Consider the following 22,776-nt stretch of genomic DNA (forward strand, 5'->3'; position numbering starts at 1 on the left):
ACTTTTTTTCCCCAGATAACCAAAATAAAATTAAGACTCTTTCAATAATAGCTGCTGGTATAGATACAAAAATAACACGAGTGCTATTTTGAAAACATCAGACTGAAGTGGGTAGGAGATTGGAAAATATTGCAGTCTTCATTTAATAAATACCTTGCTTTCTTCCTCTTTTTTGTTTTCATTTTGGAAATCTTGGTTTGTTTGGTGTATGTGTTTCAATTTATTCCAAATATTATAATTTACGTTAGTTAGGTTCCCAGTGAGCAGCGAACAGTCTCCAGTCTCTCAAAACCATATTAAAATGTAATAACGGAGGAGGTATTTTTTTCTATATTCTTGTTTGTATAGTTCAATTTCTCTTAAATTAGAAATGTGAATTTTTAATGGCAAACGTTACCATATGCAGGGAAGTCAGGTTTGGGGTCTATGCTCACTCCTTCCAAAACTGGCAGAATTGCAGCAGTTTAAGGGGCTGCAGAGCCTTTGAAAGGGAGCTGAACCAAGCACATGATGAGATTATTAGTTACCGTCACTCATACGTGTGTAGGGGAAATACCACAGCCATCGACTGTGTAAAGAAAGCCAGGTGGGTCACACCTGAAGGCAGCGTTGGGGCCTCAGCTGGATCACTCCCGAGACGGCTCAGGGCGGGTGGCCTTTGCCCTCTGCTCTGCAGCATCCCTTCCCGTTATTTTCACGGAGCTGCATCTGTGCAGTAGGTTAGTTACTCATTCCTCTTGTGGAGGTTTTCTGTCCAAAGGGTACATTTTCATCCGGGCTCAGCCAAGGCGTTTAGGAGGGAGGGGAAATCCTGTTTATTACAAGACTTTCGTGTTCTCTCTCCCTGCAGTGGAATCTCGTATGTGACAACGACTGGAAGGGACCCCTGAGCACCTCCCTGTTCTTTGTGGGCGTCCTGCTAGGATCTTTCGTATCAGGACAGCTCTCAGACAAGTAAAGTATACACACCAGAGCTTCTGGCTCTTCGTTTGGTGCTGTTTTGTAAGCAGTTCTTGTATGTGAAGTTTGCTATAAGTGTCTTTCTGCAACTACTAACATGTCTTTGTTCTGTGACTGTCTAATCTGAATGTACACAGAGAGTATAGAGTAACCGTCCTGAAGTAGAACAGAATGTTACAAAGGTTGTTAGTGAGTGTTATCTTTATCTGTTTATTTTTTCACTGAAATCACTTCTGGAGCAAACTGTTCTTATGCCAGAAAACAGGTGTAGGAGATAAGTTTCATCTGGAAAAATCAGATCAATGACATTCTCTTCTAATTACTTTGGACTATGTTCAGAGTTCCCCGAGGCTTGTTTTCCTCTTTTTTGAGGTCGAATTTAAAATTCTCTTTTTATAAACACCCATAGCTTCTTTTCCTCGTCATCAAATACAACATCTAAGTCCAGTGACCTGTGTTTGTGGAAGCTGCAAAGCATGAATGCTGTTCAGCTGTACTTCAGAGAAGCAAGGCTTTCTTGTTTGGGGATTTTTTTTTTTTCTCTGTATTTCTAGTTGCAGAGTACACTGGCTTTCTTGTTTATCAATACAAACATGAAAAAATGGAAGACACCATGAATTTTTGTGATGTTGACAGGTTGTTGGTTTTGGGTTTGGTGGTTTGTTTTTTTTTTTCTTTTAAAGCTCAGTTTTTCTTATTGTCTCCCTGAGATTTGCTGTGCTGTCTTCCTGATTCCCAGAGAACAATATGTGGTCCTCTAATTTGCTGACTTACTTGTAGAGTTTCTGTTTCTTTGAAACATAATCCCTCTGCCACAAATCTTGTAGCATCCGTTCGGGGCCTTTGCGTGGTTTCCTGCTCATCAAGTTGGACCAGTCTTGAGCTTGGAGACAATGATCCTTAAAAATCAACCAGCTCCCCTGGACTTCTCTCCAGAGCCAGATGCCATGGGATTTTTCCAGGCAGATCCCTAATCAGGCCAATGTTTGCTTTCCCTGTGATCCTGCCTTCTGCCTTGTTCCTCCCCTCATGATCCTGCACTTCACCATCGCACAGCCAGCAGCCGTGGCTGCTGCCGACCTTTACATCCCCAAACAGTTCTCCCTTGTTTGCAAGCATGGGGTCCAGCAGTGTCTCCCCTTGTCGGCTCCTCACATGTGTTAGGAAGTTGTCATTGATGCACTTCAGAAAATTTCTGGGTCTTGTCCCTCCAGCAGGTATTGGAGTGGTTGAAGTCCCCCATGATGGCCAGTGCCTTTGAACACGAGGCTTCCTCTAGCTGTCTGAAGAAGGCCTTGTTTACTTCTTTCTGATCGGGTGGTCTGCAGTGGACACCCACAGCGGTGCCAGCGTTGGTCTGCCTGCTAATCCTGACCCATAAGCTCTCAGCTGTCTTCATCATCGATCCCCAGGCAGAGCTCCGTGCTTTCCAGCTGCTCTCCCGCGTGAGGGGTGATTTTCCCCTCTTTGCCGTGGGGAGTCTCCCACCACTTTGTCCTGGTGCTGCTGCAGGGCTCGGGTGCTTCGTTCAACAGAGCTCCTAGCCCCTTACCTGCTATGAGGGTGCCAAGTGTCTTCCATGGTGGCTAACCAGCAGGTGAAGCGGGAGCTGTTCTCCTGGTGCCAGAAGCCACGAGTTTCCCACCTTCACCATCACAGGAGTCTCCTCCTGCAGCTCCTTCACGTGGTCACCCAGATCCTCACCAAGTGCAGTCGAGGAAGCTCATCAGCACAGCTCATCCAGTTACTCTCGTAGCCACTGAATGGCAGCTAGCTCACGGTCGAGAGACCCAAGTGCATCCAGCAGCCCCACAAGGAGACTGCTTCGTTGAGGCTGTGCGCGGCGTTTTGCTGCTGCCATCTGCCCATCTGGTACAGAAAGTCCCGCAGCGAGCCTGAGCCCCGCACTCCTGGCCAGGTGTGACAGTGAGATTGACAAAATATTTCAGAGGTTCAAGTAATGGTCTGTTCTTCGTGCATTGCGATCTACCTGATGCTTATGGCACCCAACTGTAGACCTCCTGGTCAAGTGTTGGTAGATGCTTGTGGCACCCAACTGTAGACCTCCTGGTCAAGTCTAACTTCAGAATGGAGTTGTGTGAACCTGCACCCAGCAGATGTCCTGTCACAGGCTGCGAAGGCTGCTTGCGGTGTGGAGCTGCCCAGGCCAGGACATCGGCGCTGACTCTTTTAACAGCTTGATGGGTTGGGTTTAGTTTAACTTCTTTTTTTTTAGTAATTCATCAACAGAATTGGTAGAATCCCTCAAATTGGTTCATTTTTTTTTCCTAAGTGGAATGAAGATTGCAGCGTGGGATCCCTTACTGATTATAGCATCTTACAAGCCTGAGTTTTACCTCTCTTTCAGAAACTTTTCTTCTTTTTCTTTTTTTTTTTTAACATGCTGATCTGTGTCATGAAATGTGTGCTCCTTAGAGGAGAAGAAGCACCTAATACTCCTGCATTTTAAATAATTTGCTGCCGATGATTTGTCTCCCTGCTTATTCTGTCTGTAAGGGAGGAATAGTGTTCTAGCACATACCTAAAGGCAACTTAACTAGCAGCCCTTGGAATAATATTTTCTCTTGCCCAGTGGATTTTTCAATGTATTTAGAATAGTTGTGCCTGTGTCACATTTCCCGAACCTCTGCTTTTTGCAGATGTTTTGTATCTCCCTAAGTATGCATATGAGTAATCTTATTTTTCTGTTTCTGAAGATTTAATTCATGCTGTTGTATAATCTTTTTTTTTTTCTTTTTTTTAATCTGTCCATGGAAGGTTTGGCAGGAAGAATGTGCTGTTTGCAACTCTGGCAATGCAGACTGGCTTCAGCTTCGTACAGGTCTTCTCTACCAGCTGGGAGATGTTTTCAGTGTTCTTTGTGCTAGTCGGCATGGGACAGATATCTAACTACGTGGCCGCATTTGTTCTCGGTATGCAAGTCCTGCTGGGCGCAGTATGCGTTCTTTAGTCTTGTGCTTTTCCTGTTCCTTTTCAGTACTGGCTTAGGGTTGATTTGTTTTGCCAAGCAGCGCTGTTAAGAGTGTGTCCTCACCATGCATGGATAACTCATGCTCTCCTTGGAAGTTTCCAGTTGATAGAAGTGCAATCTGAATTAAATCTGTGGCTTACCATCCTAAAAAGGCAAAAAACCCAGAAATTGATTATTCGAAACAAAATCTGTCTTCCAGTTGGAAAGGTAAGACGTGTAAGACATGATTTTTTCAGGGATTTGTGTTGTCCATTTTGGGGCCTAAATGCCTAATTCATGTAAAAACTTGTAAAAGAAAAAAAAAATCAAGTGTTATAAAGTCTCCTTAAAGCAGCCTATAGCAAAAAATTAAATGGCATAATGATGCCTGCTTCATATATTTTCAATTTAACTAAGACTATATTTGATCAGGTGGGAATGTGAATTACCATATGAATCTGAGAATTTTTTTTAAAAAAATAAGTGTTTTTTGATCAATGCTACTTACAGTAGCCTCACTGTCCAAAGTACCAAATGTTGGCAAGAAATTCCTTTTGGGCCAAAGAAGAGCAGTGCAGCTGTGACAACAGTGTTTAGCTAACCTCACTGCAGACATCCTGCTGCAACTTCTGTAATCTTCTTCCATTTCTGTGGAAATGAGGAAGATTATATCTCTTACAATGTCTCTCGATTTGCAGGTCCCAAAGCGTTTCCAAGGGAAGCATTGGTCCCTGTTAGTGCATTTAATTCCACCGCCAGTAGCCTGGCCTTTGTTAGCGACCCTCCGCGTGTGTACGCCAAAAGACAGCAAGATTTTTGGCTAATAGTGAAATAGTCCTTTAGAAGGCGGTACAGGTCAGGAACCTAATTTAGGCATCTCCGCATTATCCTTTAAAGAAGCTGGTCTCTCTCCATAAGCTGGAGAGGACCCTATGGGGATCAAGCTGAGGCTAAGGGTTGTGAATGTTTTGTAGTATGTCAGGTGGTTTTAGCTCCTCAGGTAGAATGGGAGATTCTAAGAACATAGAATTATAGAAGTTTTAGCTACTTTGAGCTACACAAATACCGTATGGCCCGGTTCTCTTCCTTTTCTATTTGCCTGGGTTGATGCGGGATCACTGCATGAAGCAGGTCTGCGGTGCCTCTAAAACTGGCTGGCAGAGCGCGCTATGTGCTGTAACTACCCAGTGTAGTATATTTCAAAGCCAATCATTAGAGGTATTTTCGGTAAGTTACTTGGTTGCTATTAAGTTAAAATATTAATCTTCTCCCTGTTGTTTTGAACAGGCACAGAAATTCTTGGCAAATCAATTCGCGTGCTGTTCTGCACGCTAGGCGTTTGCATATTTTATGCATTTGGCTACATGTTGCTGCCACTGTTTGCTTACTTCATCAGAGACTGGCGGATGCTGCTGCTGGCACTTACTTTACCTGGGCTGCTCTGCATCCCGCTCTGGTGGTGAGTATAACTAATTTAAAAGACTTTAGTCTTTAGAAGGTCCTGTCCGCAGATTTTTAAGATCCAGGCTCCAAGCCAACCAGCCTTTACCGATGAAATTCAGGAACGGGCAGGTGAAGAATGGATGTTGTGTCCTTTCCTCTTCCCAGTCGTTTAACTGCAAGTCCATAGCTTTGTGGGTGATTTGACTCATGCCTGAAAAGCCTATTCTTCGTTTTCTGTAGGCTTCTATAAAATTAAGTGATCCACATGCAAAGGGGAAAAAAAAAAAGTCAATAAAACTCATCCTTCTGCACCAACTGAAATCCACGAACTTTTAAGAGTAGGCCTGAACTAAGGGCAGAAGGAGAAACCAATTGTTTTGGGAAGCTGGGCAATGCTAGGGTGACATAGATACGACAAGCTACAAAACAGTAGTTGCACATCTGCGAGGCTTCCATGTTTTCTTCCATAGTTAATGAAATACTACTTTTAGGTGGCATGTAAAGTTTAAATAGTCCACATGGTGGTGGTGTTTCTTCACTTACACTGGCATTTATGTTCGTGATTCCATCCAGTTTCTTACAAAGTTGAATGACTCAGGCAAATTCTACTTTCTGACTTACATGACAGTATTTACAGTTACTAATTTTATATGTGTTATTCTTTAAGGATACGCCTCTTAATGTACAGCATGCTGCTTGTGTATTCACATTTCTGAATTTCTTTAATTAAACTGTTTTCCCATACTCTGAAGGTTTTGGTTGCTCTTTTTTCTGAGTCATGGCTTATTTCTTTAGTATTTCTAAAATCCACAAACACATTTTAGTCTGTTCTTGTTCAGTATGCTAGTCTGCTCTTGTAAATCTGATTTCTGTTGTCATTGCTTTAATGTCTGCACGATATGGCAAGTTCTGAGCTCTTCATGCCTGGAACAATGCGTAGTGGTGCCTGCAGCAGTGCTGTCTGTGGAAATGCAGGCTCGTTATTCTGAACCTTGTTTGCAGGGTCATTCCGGAATCTCCACGGTGGCTGATCTCCCAGGGAAGATTTCAAGAGGCGGAAGACATCATCCGAAAGGCTGCAAAAACTAACGGCCTTACAGCCCCAGATGTAATACTTGACCCTAATGAGGTAAGACTCATTCAGCAGTCCAGCTGACCATGTAAAGCGATTAATTTACAGACATATCAATAGAGTTACGCCTGCAGTGTATCACATACTTCTCAAATGGGTAAAAGGTCATCCTTTTCCTGAAAAGCAGAATACCCTTTCCCCACTTCGTTAAGATTTGCAAAGCCCTTGCTGTCCCGTTCCCATGGGAATGCCAACATGCATTCTAATGCAATCTTTTTGATCCAGTTTACCGCCACCTTCTTCCTTTTAAACTCTAGTTTTTGGGGGAAGGTAATGAATTTGAGGTACCTATTGCTTTGTGATCTAAATACTTGCACTAAACAGATTTTATGCTTGTGCAGTCTAATATAGTTCTGTAAAAGTCTAACACAGGACTAATCCTGGCCAGTGGCAGTGGAAAGAATGTCATTCTAGTTCAATTCCATATTCAACTCCAATTTCTACTCCATGTTAAGGAGAGCAAAACTTGAGCTCCTTTCGGGTGGAGTAGCTAGCAGTATCTTTTCTTGCCCATCTGTTCCTTCCAGCATGTTCTTGTTTCCTGTACGTATCCCCCATTTGTCTGAGCTGTTGGTGACCTTAAGATGTAGAAGCAGTTCCACACTCATTCAAACATGAACTCCAAAAACCAGACAGACAAACTGTTTGCATAATCCAGGAGAATGGGCACCACTCTAGGCAGTTCTGTAGCGTCTGTCTGGGCAGTCACCTAATTGTGTTCTGGTTGACAATTGACACTGTCTTGTCGTTTACGTGAAAATACCTTGTATATTCACTTGCTTTACAAGGCCTCTGTAGCAGACTAAGGAAAACGGTTAGCCATTAAACTGTAGTGTGTTTGCTATTGAGATTGAAACAGCTTCACTTGGGCTGAAGCTAGCTGAGGTGCAAACAAATCTGTTTGTCCAGACTCCTTTGTAGATAGTAGGACAGACATCCTGGTCTTGCTGGAACAGAGTGAGAATGCCAGGAAAACCCAGACCTTCTTATGAGCTTTTTCCCTGGATTTTCATTAGAACACGCTTTTTTTTTTTCCTTTTTTTTGATCCTTCCTTCTTACGCTGTAGGCATGAAAACTTGCCCATTGCCAGCACTACAGCAGAAGAAGGGAAAACAAGCTCCAACATCTGCTTAACGTCACTGTTCCTGGAATCCTCCATCTCCCATTCTTAGAAAGAAATACTGATCTGTTTGTCATCTCCATCTCCCATTCTTAGAAAGAAATACTGATCTGTTTGTCATCTCTGAATGGGGCTGGATTACGAAGCAGCAGAAGGCAGGGGCAAGAGTAGGGATGTTGCCCCGGGGAACACTGGACGAGGGGAAATGCTGACTTCTGCAGCAGGGTGGGCTGGAGTACACGGTGCTTATTTACAGATAAATCATTGCACGTCAACTTTCAGAAACACAGATTAACATTCTGACACTGAGAGGAAAATGAGCTCGATGAACAGGCACTGTTTAAGTGCAGAACTCCCGCCCATCTTTTTACTTTCTAAGGTAAAAGTAATGCTGTAACCAAAAAAATCTGTGCAAAACTTTTCTTCATCAGTGGTCTGTTTACGCTGTTCTTTTGTCTGCTTTCTGAAGAGCTGTAAGGCAGAAGGCTCGCAGCCTCTCTTGAGTTTTTTAGGAAGCATGTTTACGCTGCAGCGAGGTTCTCAGAAATCCAACTGGCCCTTAGCCCTCGTGCAGTTGGAACGTGAGTTCTGGATGGGGAAGCAACCTGAGCTCATGTTTGGAGTATTCCTTGAACCCATGCAGCTGGAGAGCAGCACCTGCAATATTGAGGCTCCAGAGATGTCAAAACCAGTTAGGATCGAGCAGGTGACTAGTCGCAAGCAAGCTGCGGAGCACAAATAGGGCCTGGTTGGCTGAATTATCCCATATGAGGGGGATAGAAATGTTAGGATGATAGGTTTAATTTCAAGTCATCGTTTTACGCTCCCTGCCCTTCTCATAGCTTCTTGTTCTAGCCTGTCCTGTTGAGAATTATGTTGTCTGATTATCCAGCTCCTAAAAGGCAGGGTCCTTTTCTTCTCATCAGCTGTGACTCTCAGAATGTTACTGTTCCTGGGTTTGTTTTGCGGTTTGTTTGGTTTTTCTCCTTTTTTTTGTTTCCTGTTTGCTGGTTTCCTGGAAACGAATAGTGGCAAAACTGGAGAGTACTTAGGAAAGATCATGTGATTTATGAGAAAGGGCTGTGAGCTGTAAAGCTGACTGCAGTTTGTGTTGTGGGAGGTTTGGCTTCAGGCAGAGTGAAAGCTATCAAATGTAAAGAACTGTTTGTCTTTCACAGAAAATGAAGATTTGTGAAAGCAAATACATTGAAGTTTGGCGTGCACAAGCATCAAGGCCACTATTTTATCCTCCAGGTCTTCAGAACAAAATATCACTCAGAATTTTCACCTGACTGCAGGGGTTACGTAAACTTCATGTTCCCATTAGCTCAGATACAGTTTACAAGACATTGAGGATATTAATGTGTATTTTGAGTTGAGGGACAAGAGTTAAGGGCACCAAATCAGTGTCCAGCAACTAGCTTGCCAAAAGAAACATCACTAACTGAATGAGGTTGATGAGGTTGCTTTTGCCTCTTTATTGGTGCGTTGTGTCCTGCAATACATCCAGCTACTTCTGCTGGACCAGCCTGATGTTTTAGGGAAAAAAGTATTGTAAGTTGAACTAATACAGAGTAGAGGTTGGCATATTAGACCAGGCTGAAAGAGTTCAGAAAAGTTCAAAGTAGTGAGTAATTGCACTATTTTGAAGCTGCAATCATAGTTTACTTTTATTGATAAATGTTTGCACATACCATGAAGGAGTACACAGTGCCAACAAAAGGCATTCAGTCTTTAAACATATTAAAATTTAATTTGGCATTCTCAGGTCACGCTGACTTAAAAAATCAAGGGAGGAAGTAATCTTTGTATACAGTTTATTGTGCTTGCACATAATAGAGGTCTGTCAGGCAAGAGTGATTCTTCTAGTTGTGGAAAGAGAAGTCCTCACTTAAATACTGTGAGGCGTCTTGGCAGCTTACAATTCAAAAAGTGTCAAAATTAAAAATATTTCAGTATTACCTTTTTTCATTTGATAATTTTGAGCTGCTAAGGTGGATGCTTGTTTCTTTCTTGGTTAGATTTCTAGCTGTTGATAGAGTCACAGATTCAGATAGATACAAAATGTCCTAACAGAAAAAAGACTCTCTGTGGAAGATTGTAAGATGAAAATCTCGTTAATGTTCTTAGTGTAAGACTGCTAAAAATACCATTAAATTGATGAGTAAGTAGCCTGTGATAAATCCTGAAAACATACCATCTTTTGCGATTAAAAAAAAAAAAAAGAAAAGAAAAATGACATGTCTAGAAAACTGTGGTTCTTCAGCCATATAGTGTTGCTTTATCAGAGTTGATAGTTTTAATCAATGGAACTTGTCCTCTTAAATCACCTTCTACATATTTTGAAAAATCTCTCCCTTGTTACTCCTTGTTAGGGGTCCAAATTGAAGACCTAAATTAAAAAAACCCTTAAATTCTTCCCTTTTTTACAATCTTATCGAGCACACAACTTGTTCGCATGCTTCATGGGTGAATATCTTTGCGTTGTTTACATGGAAGTGGTTTTATTTTGAGGAGCTGGAAAGTTACAGGGGGAAAGAAGTTTGTTTGTCTTTTTGCTTATATTCTTAGAAGATGATCTCAAAACCAGGCTAAATAATGATGGGCACTGTTCAGCTCATTGGCCAATTTGTCTCAGTTTAAATACATTACTGTTAGGTCCAGCATGAGGAGTCATTTACTAAATCTGTCCTGCTGCAGTTTAATGTTGTTAGTTCTTGCCTTGTCTGTAGTGGACATAGAGGACAGTTTATCACTTTTTTTGCTGGTCTTTGAAGACCATTCTTGGTCTTTTAAGACTCCCTCCGTCTTCTGGCCCTTAGGCTAAATAAACCCTCTGCTTTCAGACTTTTAAAGATCACATTTTTCAAATGTCTCATCATCCTTGTTGTTCTCTTCTCGTCTGGGTGCAGTTGATTTGCATGATCCTCAAGGTGCAGTCCTCAAAACTGGATGTAAGAACCCTGCCAGTAGTGACATATAAATCAGAAATTAATGCTTCCCTCCATCTTCTGGCCCTTAGGCTAAATAAACCCTCTGCTTTCAGACTTTTAAAGATCACATTTTTCAAATGTCTCATCATCCTTGTTGTTCTCTTCTCGTCTGGGTGCAGTTGATTTGCATGATCCTCAAGGTGCAGTCCTCAAAACTGGATGTAAGAACCCTGCCAGTAGTGACATATAAATCAGAAATTAATGCTGTTGCTTTATAATTCAAGTATAAAAGTAACAATAAGCAGTTGCTTTATGGAGACGCAGGCAGAGGAGATGATTACAAATTTCAGCCTAAATTTTAAGTGACTTTAAATTAGGGAGGAGCAACTACTTTCACAGGTAAGTTGGCTCTTACGGCTTATACGTGGTCGGTTAAAAGTGAGGCACCTGTTTCAGCTCTGCAGCATATCAAAATACTGATGTATAAGTTGGGGGGGGACTTACTTGCACAACAATTGTGCTTTCAGGAAGCTAATGTTCCCATGGATTTTCTGTTTGTTTGTTTGTTTTTCCAGCTGCAAGATTTGAATTCCCAGAAGCAACAGACGTACACCATTTTGGATCTAATGAAAACCCGAAATATCCTAACTATCACAATTATGTCAGTGATTCTTTGGTAAGCAAGCGTGGTTAAGGAATACACAAGCGCGAAAGCAGCAAAACAATTAAAAACTGTTCTTTGAACACTATAAGGTATTCTGAAGAGATATGGACAAAACCAGCTCAAAAACCAATAACCTGCTGGCTGAAGCAACAAAATTCTGGTTACGTAGGTTCTGCATTTCAGTAACAGTCTAGAAACATCTGGATTGTTATTTCTTTCTGAAGCAGTCAGGCATATCCTGAACTCAGCCAGAATCAGATCAGCTGGCAATGATGTGTGGGAATCCTGCCTGATACTGGGCCTTGGGGAACCCTCATCTGACAGTAACGAAGTCTTTTAAGAGGAATGAGTCGTGCCCTGTCCTCCAGTCAGAGGACTACTGCCCAGGGGTCTGAACACCGTGATGCCTGACTTACGGGGAGAATCTTCCCATCTCTTTTGTATTGTGTCTTAAAGGGATAAAGCTTCCTTTGAAGTTCTAATCTGAGATTTCCCTAGACCTTCCTGCTAGCTACTATGTCTACCTGCCATCTTCAGCTTGGTCTTACACTAGCTGAAGCCATACTTTATGCTCAGTTTGATTAAACAGTTGTCATTTTCCTTTACTGGAAATCTCAGCGAAGCTGTAATTGCTCAGAAGAGAGAAAATGGAGAGGGTAACTTATAGCCTGCCTTTATAGGTTATAAAAGTGAAGTTTAATTAGTGCGTGTAGCTACAGTGTCCTAACCAAGAAGGTCCCTCAAGTGCTTTGGAGCTAACTGAGTCTATTTGCTGCCTTTTTGAACAATGTTCCTGTGCTTTAGTGAGGCAAAGCCTTGGAGTTCAGTCCACTGAGCTGCCAGTGTGTACAAGCTGATGGGGCTTTTTGGGTCAAAGGATGACTTGGCTAATATTTAAGCCAGATTCCCTTGCCCATCACCAAGGACAGTGCTACAAACACACTGAGAAAGGAACTTGAGCAGAAAACAGCTCAAAAAAGAAAAGTAATGTTGGTTCTTCGCAGAAATGTCGATACAGTTTCTGTATACTGTTGTTTTAACCTCCAAGTTGAATTGCTGACTCTCACCTTTAATTGGAAGTGAGCTAGCGAATTGAGACCGCCCTACTTCTAATCTGCATGGAGTAGATCAGTAGCGAGTTCCTAGGCACAGCTGATTTTGCGTGTGTGGTTGTAGAAATCAAATGCAAAACCTGTTTGAACAGCATTTCTGGTAGGACAAAGCATCTGAGAGAAACAGAGTGACGTGGCAGTATGTAAACCATTCCATATGCTGAAGGGCTTTTTATCACATGATAAATGAAGTTTTATGATAGGCGGGAAGAGTCAAACATGTGCAACTGACTTACACATTCTTACCTCCTCTTGCAGAAGAGTATTCAGTTGATTTGGGCAATTTTTCCACTATTTTTACCTTGCATGTCAGTTGCCTAACCTCCTTTTATTAATTTCCCAAAATATAAAGCATCTTGTGCTGACTCACAGCAATGTTTTCCAACCCATAGTATACTGATGGTATATTCTGCGTTATGAATTGAAAGATCTCATAAAAGAAGCTCTGTAAAAGAGGATGGTTGCAGATAGCAGTATATCACCTTTACATATTGCTGAGTTTTGTTAATTTTGAGTAAGTAGAAGGCTTTTAAACTAAACTCTTTGCTGGGTTTGCATCAGGGAGGAGGAAGTTTGGCTTCTCATCACCCTGGGACGTGTAAATACCCGTAAAGTTTTCATAGAAGATGTATAACTGTATCAAAGTTTGCCAATGTGATAAGCTAAGGCAGACTGCTGCTGAAAGTGAGTTCCAGCAAGCACAGTTTATTGTGTATAAAAATAACTCCTAGGAGCACAGGGCTGGGCATATTGTACAGCATTGTGGAAAACACAGCATAACTACTTTTGAGAAGAATAGCTCACAGCAGTGAGCTGGGGGGGGGTTACCCTCAGCTGTATGACTTCATACCTTCCCAGGTATACTAGGCAACTTGTTTTAAGCAATTGGACCGTGAAGGCTCTTCCCACATGAACTGAGGAGGAGGAAGAGCTAATCTTTGGTCAGTGATCCGCTTTGTGCTGTGCAGTGATTTTGCTCCAGGTTCTGTTATAACATAAATGCTGAAGGAGATGAAGTGCCGAGTGCTCTGTACCTCGCCAGTGCACCTGGACCCATTATTTCCTTGTTTACCGCACATTGCTTGTTGGTGAAGCATAACCTTCTCTTCCCAGCATCTCCCAAGACGTGACAGGATTTGTCTCCAAGGCCAGGTGTGTGTTTCCCTTGATCACGTGGAAGCCAGTTCTCATCTGGCAGTGGCACAGTTAAGATGGCAGCGTTCCCGGGCACCAAGCTCTGTCCTGCTACACTGACCAGCCCAGGCACCGAGCCATGCAAATGTGACTTGGATCCTGCCCAGCCAGCTTGGGGCATGGCAGAGAAAATCCTGGATTGTTTGGGTCTGCCAGGATGCCGTACTCCTCCTCTGTGACTTTATACACAAAGCGTGGAGGGTAATGACCCAGAAACAATGTTCTCCACCCAGAGCGCTCTGGTAAACGTGATGAAAAGCTGCTGTAGGCCTCAGCAGCAGTAAAATTTAGTAGTCCAAACTTTCAGGCTAAAGCCATAACTACTAGTAATAGGAACTGCTGTATCACTGCATTGTGAATGATCATCACTTGTCTCCCAGGGGTGACCTGAAATATGGAGGCATACGTGAGAAGTAGTCAGCCCCTCTCCATCAGCGTGACTAGCAGAGACAAATGAGATGTCTAAAAGTGACAAATACCCAGACCTTCCTTGCGAGGTCTGCATGAGAGTGGGATGGACAGTTGCAAAGTCATGCAATGGCATCAGAAAAGAAGAGTGACCACTATAGCTGCATGACCATCCAGCACTGCTGGGCTCATAGGCCTGTGCCTCAGCAAGGCTAGCAACAGCTCTGGAGTTACCTAATTGCGTTAATGCTGAATAGGATTTTCTTTTTTTTAAATATATTCCTTAAATTCAAGAGAAACTTGAAAGATAAAAAGCATCAGCACTGTGTAATTGTTATCTTGCTGTTTCTGAAGTCAGCACTTAAGATGTTTCAAAGGTGAAAGAATCTGGCAGATGCTGAATTTGCCTTACATAGTGATTTCTGTGCTTAACAGAGGTTCAGGGCAACCTCAGGAAGAAGAGAAAACTGTCTGACCCTGTTATTCTGTTTCTTTCAGGATGATAATCTCTGTTGGTTATTTTGGACTTTCTCTTGACACACCTAACTTGCATGGAGACGTCTATGTGAACTGCTTTCTCTCGGCAGTGATTGAAGTTCCAGCCTATGTTATTTCCTGGCTGCTGCTTCGAAATCTCCCTCGACGGTATTCAATGGCTGCTGCGTTATTCTTGGGAGGCTGTGTTCTTCTCTTCATTCAGCTGGTGCCTTCACGTATGGAATCGTTAGTTGATCTCAAATACGTATGATAGGTGAAGTGCAGTACCACGAACTAGGCAGATGCGGAGGAAAAGTGTCCTGAGGGGACTAAATACAGATATTCATTCCCTATCTTTGCCCCTCTTCCTTGGTTCTCAGTGCTGCTGCACAGGGAGCTCACACAACATGTCAATTCAGATACATTTTTAAAGGTGGGTCATTGGCTTTGTGGTCTGTTGGGATCAGCTCTGTAGTCCGGTTTTGCTTTAATGTGCACCCCTGGCAGGGTGCCCTGGTAAGGTCCAAGTGTAAAACCAGGACTAGACCAACCAGAATTTGGTCAGCGGAGGTTACCAGGAAGCTGCAGAACTTCCCGAACAACTGTAAATGACTATCTCTTTATGGCTTGTTTAAACAGTTATATTCGAGGGAGTCATTGTGGAAGCATTTTTGATAAGCAAAACTGCTTGCACTGAATTAGTGTTGATAGTTAAAATAATGTTTGGCAACTGGAAAGGAGGACAAAATAACACTCATTGGATAATATCTCATAAATATACGTATCATATACATAAATATAATAATATCTCATAAAGATACAAACCATATGTATCTTTAGGCCAGTTAGATTAAGGGGTTATGGACTCTTACTGGTAATGCTGTTGAATATGATGGGGGGTGTTGTTGCTCAGCACTTGTTTACATATCAAAGAAGAAACAAAAGAGAATGCACAAGAAGTGCCTTGCTTATTTTATACAGGTAATGCATGTGTTGCATTCTCTTTCTCCAGTCCTTTGAATCAATTGGACACAGATAGGATCTGTTTCGATTTTCAGATCTAACTGTCCCAGTTAAAGTCGGCCTGGCTTCCTGTAATTAAATTATTGACTTGTAGCTAGCAGTGTTCATGAGAAACCAGAGCAGGAAACCAAAAATAACTTGTTTCAAATGTTTAACTTTGTTCACCTTACCAAAAAGGGGATATATGGTGGTGTTTGCAATAGCAGAGATCTGGCCCCTGAAATCTGAGAGGACCTCTCCAGTGCTTGCTCTCTTCTTGTTTTTTACTTGGCAGGAAGCCCCATTCTCAAGGAAATGAAAATGTTGAGCGCTAGTAATTTAAAAATAAATAAATTTTAAAAAATGTTGCCCGTGCTTGTAGACATGTACAGAGAAAAGAAGACACCAGATACTGGAATTAATTAGACAGGAGTTATACAAACACAATGGAATTAAGAGATACCATGGATTGTCAGAGCTCTATTGAAATCCTTACTGCGTTTTGATTTCAGATATTCGTGCGCTATCTATTCTACTGGTGATGTTAGGGAAATTTGGGATCACATCTGCCTTTTCAATGGTTTATGTTTACACGGCTGAGCTCTACCCAACAGTAGTGAGAAACATGGGAGTTGGAGCAAGTTCCATGGCCTCTAGACTGGGCAGCATCCTCTCGCCTTACTTCGTTTACCTCGGTAAGTTAACTCGTCTGCCTGCGCTGGGGAGGTGCTGGCAGGTGGGAAGCAATGCTTTTTACCCAGATCGGTGTCCTGCCTCTGTGGGTCGTTGGGATTTTCTGACTGTTCTTTGTTCCCAGGTCCAGGTGTGTTGTGAAACTGCAGGTAAAAATGGGTTCTCAACATCTCCGAACAATGGTCATAACGTAGAGAAATTGTGTTTTATGCCCTGTTGAAGAGACGTTCGGAAGACTCACAATCTTACTGACTCAATAGGGACAGCTCTTACAGCTATTGTTTCACAGTCTCTTGAGTTCCTAAAACCACAGTTAAAACAATATATGCTTTGAATGCCAGACTGTGAGGGGGTTGGTTTGTTTTGTACTGAAAGCATAAATCTTACGCAGATAAAGCCTTGTTCCTAGGTACAAACGGTATCGGAGGCTTAAAGCTGAAGCTCGGGTGTTGGGGTTTTTTTGTATTCTGCTAGGTGCCTATGATCGATTCCTGCCTTACATCCTGATGGGGAGCCTGACTGTGCTATCAGGAATTCTGACTTTATTTCTGCCAGAAAGCTATGGTATGCCTCTTCCGGACACAATTGATCAAATGCTGTTGGTGAAAGGGTAAGTGTCGCCTTCTGATCTTAACACATCTGTTCTCTATTCTGAGAAGAGGAGCGGACTTGCCTAGGTACTGTCAGAGGGAGGGGCTGGTTTTGGTAGCGTAGTCAGTGCTCTGTGAAGATCTAAGAATTTGGCTGGAATCCTGGTCCCTGTTCCCAAGTGTGTATGTTCATATGTACGTCTCTCGGCTCCAAATCTATCATTTTACTTTGAGGACTGAATAAAAGTACATATGAGGAATGCATTTGTAAAAGTGTATTGCTTTATAAAGGTATAGGGACACTTTGTGGGTTATAATCTATTTTGCTAGGTTCTGAAAGTCATATAAGCACTGGTGAAGGGCTGAACTCTTCCAGTTTAGTTCAACTGACCTAAGAAGGCATTGCGAGCATTTGGCCTTTTGCCACGGCTCTGATTGAAGAGGGCACATAAGCATATACTCGTGTAAGAAAGGGACCTGTCCAACTGAAGTCAACAAGATATTAAAATTAGGAGGCTGTAATGTCAAATAGGGCTCAGGATATCAAAGAGTTTTTTTTCTCTGTTCTCTCATCTGTTTTTTAAGTTATTTTCTTTTTTCTTTCTCCCCCCGCCCCAGATTAGAATACAGGCCTGCATCTAGTAGCACAAGGGATTCCAAGGAGGAAGAAGAAAATCCAGAGATTTTTAAAAGCACAGCTTTTTGATGGAACTCCTGTGTACTTCCTGGTGAACTGAAAGTTAAATGGACTTTTCTTCTAAAATTCATTCTAGAAAGGGCTAGTGGCAACACTTTGTTTCCTGTAATTTTAACCTTATTTATTAATTTAAACACTGTGTTCCGTACATTCTCTTTTTATATGAACATAAATACTGTATAGCCTTCAATGAGACATTTCAGGCACAGTTGTTTTAATGCAGTAGAACCATGGAACAGTATCTGATCAATCCTTCATAACTTCAAGTGTATAGGTCAGCTGCAAGATACTTGAAAATGAGTTCAAGGGCTGGCAGGGTACCTGGATTCCTCAGTGAACCTTCTCCAGAGCTAATGCACGTCAAGAAGTAAAAATTGCCAGAAAAAACTGCTAATTGGTTTTGATTCCTTGACTTCTGTCTCTGGACAGGAAACTTTATTTATTATAGGGAAGGTTATGAGAACATGCCTCTCTGCAATCTTACTCAAATGACTTTGCACGTGCTGAATTTGTTACCAAATTCAGAAAGATGCAAAGAAAGATTTTGAGAATTAATTCTAACTTGATATGTTTTAACTCAACGTAGATCGAAAGGATTGTCTTGCACAAAATATTTGTAGCACTGAAGTTTTGCTCACAAAATTCACTTGATTCCAATGCTGGTTTTCAACTGTACCTGTATGGTGGAGTTGTTTCCAGGCCGTATTTATTTTAAATGATGCAAAAGGTTTCATCTGTGTGCGGAGGGAGCGGTGTTAGTTTGGGGTTCTTCCATTTCGATGTGTGTTGGAAGTTTTATGTCTAAATTGTTTTAACGTCTTTGGTGCAATTTGGATGATGGAAACAATTCTGCTGTCTTCTGTGCTTTTCACACGTGCACATACACACGCACACAATGAATGTATTTAGAGCTAAATTTTCGTGTTAATCTATGCCACTGCGTTGACCTCATGGTGGAATGTACTGAGAACTAAATTCAGAATATACTTCTCAAGTGCCAACTGCATGATTGCTTTGAGGTCTGTTATTTCACTTAACTCATGTAATCAGTGAATTGTTTTCAAATTGTTCTAAAAAAACCCACCAAACCTTGTTGACAGTCTGCCAAGAAGTTGTTCCTTGGGTTGCAGAAGCACTCTCGGCATTACCTGTGTTTCTTTGAGTGTACATATATATTATATATATTTAATCTCATTTGTGCTGTTCTGATCGTGCATTACATCATACTTTGACAGATGTGAGCGGTGAAAGATTTCTCTCTTGTGGCACTCGTTTGTGTGTGTTCTGTCCTGTAGAGACTTAATAAACAGAACCTAAACCTTTGTAGCCAAAGCCCTTAGGGGCCTTACTCTCTGCTGCGGCAGCTGGTCGTGGAAGACTTGCATTTTCCTACTGTATTTAAATACGTAGGTGGCATCAGCTGATTCCAGTCTTTTGTTAACCAATACCACATATTCTGTCCGTGATAACCAGCTCCGGCAGTCGGACTCATGCACTAGTGTGTGCCCTCCAGACTGCTTGTCTTAAAAACAAGAAAGTAGAAAAAACTGCATAGGCTGTAGTGGGGTTCTTTAAACTCTTCCTACCAGTGTCTTGAGCTTTAGGGTTTGCTCCGCTTTCCCTGCATTTTCTCGCCTGCTTGTTTAGTATTTTAATTTCTGGATGCAGCAGGAAGTTGGCCAGTCTTACCAGGTCAGAGAATGATACAGAGAAAGGTAGTTTTGTTGTGTCCTCAGTTCTTCTGAGGAGAGAAATCCCAACGTTTGGGCAGGTTCCGTGTCACTCCTGTTTAATAGGTTGACAGGCCCTTGGCAGATGGGTTTAAAATGCAGTGTGTGATTTGAAGCTAGCACAAAAATCGAGAATCTGGATTTTGCAAGCCTCGCTGCACATCATATAATAGCCTTGACATGAGCAAATACGTGTCAGGAGAGAGCGTGTAACAGCCAGTCTCCCTTGCCCAAAGACATGATACAATTTGTCAGGCTTACCACCTTTTGTGAAATGTTCATTGCAAACTTAAGAATGTGTTCTAAAACTTGGTACAGATGTTTTTCTTTGTAAACCTTATTTCTAGGAACTGGAACATTTAGAAGCAGCAGCTTTTCTGCGTGTTGTAGAAGAATTATCTGATAACCGCAGGAATCTGAGGCAAAACACACTTAGCTACAGCTTCCTTGTAATGGATTTGCCAGTGTAAACAACCGTGTCCCATAAGTCTCTTCCTGTAAACTGTTTCAGAAAATACCCTGAAATGGAAGATACGTGCTTGCCTGATACATGATCTAGTATGGAAATTCCTGTCCTAAAGTGCAGAGTCCATTTAATGTCTGATTTAGCTATAATTTCTTATCCACTGTTTTATCCAGGTATGTGCCTTGACAGTGAGACTTTTGTTCTTGAATATTTACATATTCTGATATTTACTGAAGATTTTGTGAGGTTTTTTGTTCTTTTGTTTTTTTTTTTTTAATCCAGTCAAAATTGGGAATTTCCTGGTTATGACTAATACTATAAAACAATCCAATCTCTTTGTGTCCAAAAAAATACATATTTTTCCTTGCTCATCTTTTTTTTTTTTTTTAAAACAAAAAGTATGAGTCAGAAATGTAGAATATATTTAATATAGCGTCCTGGGTTATTTTGTATTTACTTTTTTATCCTACCCTTCTCAAGTTTATCTCTAAAACAAGGAGCTTGTTCTAGTGGGTAGACAGAATCCAGCTACTACGTTATTTCCAAAAGAAATTGAGGGGATATTTTAATGTAGGCAGGTGATCTGATCTGTGCAAATAAGATGTCGATGAGAGGAACTGACCCAGTAATTGGCAAATCTGAGAGTGGTATCAGTGCTGGCAACAGGTGAGATTTGCAGCACTAAGTGTGGCTGTGGATACCTGCAGGATAAAGCGCTGGTGCCGCGCCGTGCCTTGGCTCTGAAAGGTGTCTGCCGAGTGCCACGTTTTCAGACGTGACTGACTCCTAGACAGTGTATGGTCTCGTTAATAGACGCGTCGGCACGTCGCTTTGCGTTAATGCTGATGCGAAGCAGGATCTGGACCGACTTTCTGAGACTCTGCTGTAAACGGACCACTTTAACTGACATTTTTGAGACGTGTTTCACTCGCCCCCGCGGAGCTGTTGTGTGAGTGTCGTGAAATGAGTCACGGTCCACGTGGGAGGTGCTTCGCTCGGCCTCGTGGTGGACAAGGGATGCACGGGACAGCCTTTAATCCCGAGGTGAAGTCGCACACAGATTGTCCCTTCTGTAAAGAGTTGGTGGGTTTTAGTACCAGTATTTGAACACACCTAGACACTGGTCTTGCCTAGTGTGCTGGCTAGTGGGGAAGGGCCTGTTCTGCTGCTCTCGGGGAAAGCCAGAGCTTTTGCTCCTGTTATCCTCAAAGAAGTAGGGAGTGACACTTGGTAAGGGGGAAGGGACAGAATTTGCCTTTGAAAGAGGAGTTGTGATAAACCTATGAGCTCCTTGTACTGTGGAGGAAGATAATAGAGACTTTGACATTCAGGCTAACCTTAACCTGGGACATACTGAATGGTTTTGGTGCCCATAACCTGTATGACAGCAGCAACACAGGTTATACAAAACTATGTGGTTAGGCAAAACTCTCTGTTGCTAGAGAACGATGCACACGACAGTATCTTCACCAAGGAAAACAGCATACGGCCTCGAGTTGGGAACTAGGACCCCTTCCTTTCCAGCTTAGACTGACTTCTTTCATCGTCTGGCGTGTCGCGTGATCCTGTGACTTCAGTTTCTTTGCTTGCAAGTGGAAATACCGTTAACTCAAAAGGAACCCTAATTTCTTGTGATGTTCGTGCTCCACAGTCTGTGTTTGTTAGATCCTCTGTTTGACTCTCCTGACGGTGAATGTAATGCTCACGTGAACATCATTTAGTATTTCATCGTTCAGAAGCAGGCAACTTTGGATGACTTCCAACACCGTTTTTGTTAGGAGGTGTGATCACCTCCTCCCCTGTTTCCAAGTTACCATTTGGAAGAAGAAAGCACAGGGAGGTGGTGCATTGCCCAGGGAATTGGACTGCAGTAAGTCAAGCAAGGATTGGGTTTTGAATGCTTAATCATACTCGTCTAATTGCACAGCCCCTTCATAGTTCTACGCGAAGCTGCCTGCGGCGTGCACGCCTGTGAGGAGGGGCATTATTGAACACTTTCCCTGTGCGCTTAACTACATTGCAAAAATACCGTTCTCTTCAGAGGACTTTCATTTTGAGATACGGTGATGCTAATGCTGTATCGCTGATCTCATGGAATTTGGGATTAACGTGACTTATACCCATCTCTGCTTTACAGCCGGTTCCGTTTTATAGCGTCGCCCAGAGGGGCTCTTCTTTTTAATGCTCTCCAGGGGCCTATGCACATGAGCACAGTAAGCACGTGAAACTGGTGGGCCTGTCTCTGCGAATAAATACCTATTTCAATATTTGTAGAATAGAACCTTAATCCTGGCAGTTGTAAATGGTTTTCTTAAAGCATAGAATCGGCTCAGGCACCATAATGCCTTACTTACAAATGCCTTTGGGGGTACTTTAGTAATGGCCACAGCCTTGTATATAGAAAGATACAGAAATTTCTTCTAAGAATGTAAATATTCCTAGCTGTAACTAAATTGGTTCTTACCCTAGTTTTTTATAGAAAAATGCTTGTTATTTGTAAAGTTCAGAATAAAATCATATCTGGAATTATCTTTAAAATGAAGTATTCTCATAATTTTTTTTGTGCCTTCATGTTTTAATGTGTTATTTGCATAACAGAGCTGCTGCTTCTTTTTTGTGGTCTTGTAGGCTTTACCCTTCATCTTGTATTATATATAATGACTGTTTTCCATAATTTTTTTTTTTTAAATATTTGTTCTAAGCAAAGAGGTGGTCTTAGTAACTGGAGCACTGTCTGTGGCTGGGGTGCGGGGAAAAGGGGGTAATTTTTTTTTTTTAAATATTTGTTCTAAGCAAAGAGGTGGTCTTAGTAACTGGAGCACTGTCTGTGTGGCTGCTGTGTGAAAGAGGTGAATGGGAGGTGGGTGCTGGAGCAGCAGTGTGGGCACTTGCTTCCTCTCCTCCCTGCGGGGAGTGATGTGCTGACAGGTCTTCTTGTGGGTCCTGTTCTCGTGGAGCATTTTCCAAATGTCAGCAACATGGAGAACCAGTAATTCAACATTTATTTAGAAATGGCAGGTTATTGAAAAAATTGCAAGGAGTTTCTCTAAGGTGCTACTTAAATGTTTGCAGCAAAACTGGATGGCAGTCTTCACGTGGCCCGAGACAACAAGCTGTGCAAATGTCGTCGCTAGATGCGGTCCCTGGGGTTTTGTGGGGTTCTCCCACACGTGCTACGTTAAG

General features: G+C 42.1%; 1 protein-coding gene across 1 annotated transcript; it reads left to right on the plus strand.

Moving 5' to 3' along the window:
* Positions 1-879: 879 nt before the first annotated feature.
* Positions 880-22,114, plus strand: SLC22A5 (solute carrier family 22 member 5). Its single transcript, XM_019473880.1, has 9 exons — positions 880-954; positions 3,739-3,893; positions 5,219-5,390; positions 6,377-6,503; positions 11,136-11,236; positions 14,437-14,651; positions 15,930-16,112; positions 16,585-16,720; positions 17,319-22,114. The coding sequence occupies exons 2-9, from the start codon at positions 3,776-3,778 to the stop codon at positions 17,404-17,406; spliced, it is 1,140 nt and encodes a 379-aa protein (XP_019329425.1). The 5' UTR covers positions 880-954; positions 3,739-3,775; the 3' UTR covers positions 17,407-22,114.
* The last annotated feature ends 662 nt before the right edge of the window (positions 22,115-22,776 follow it).

Source organism: Aptenodytes forsteri, unplaced genomic scaffold (genome assembly GCF_000699145.1).
Source record: "Aptenodytes forsteri isolate BGI_AS27 unplaced genomic scaffold, ASM69914v1 Scaffold54, whole genome shotgun sequence".
Lineage (NCBI taxonomy): Eukaryota > Metazoa > Chordata > Aves > Sphenisciformes > Spheniscidae > Aptenodytes > Aptenodytes forsteri.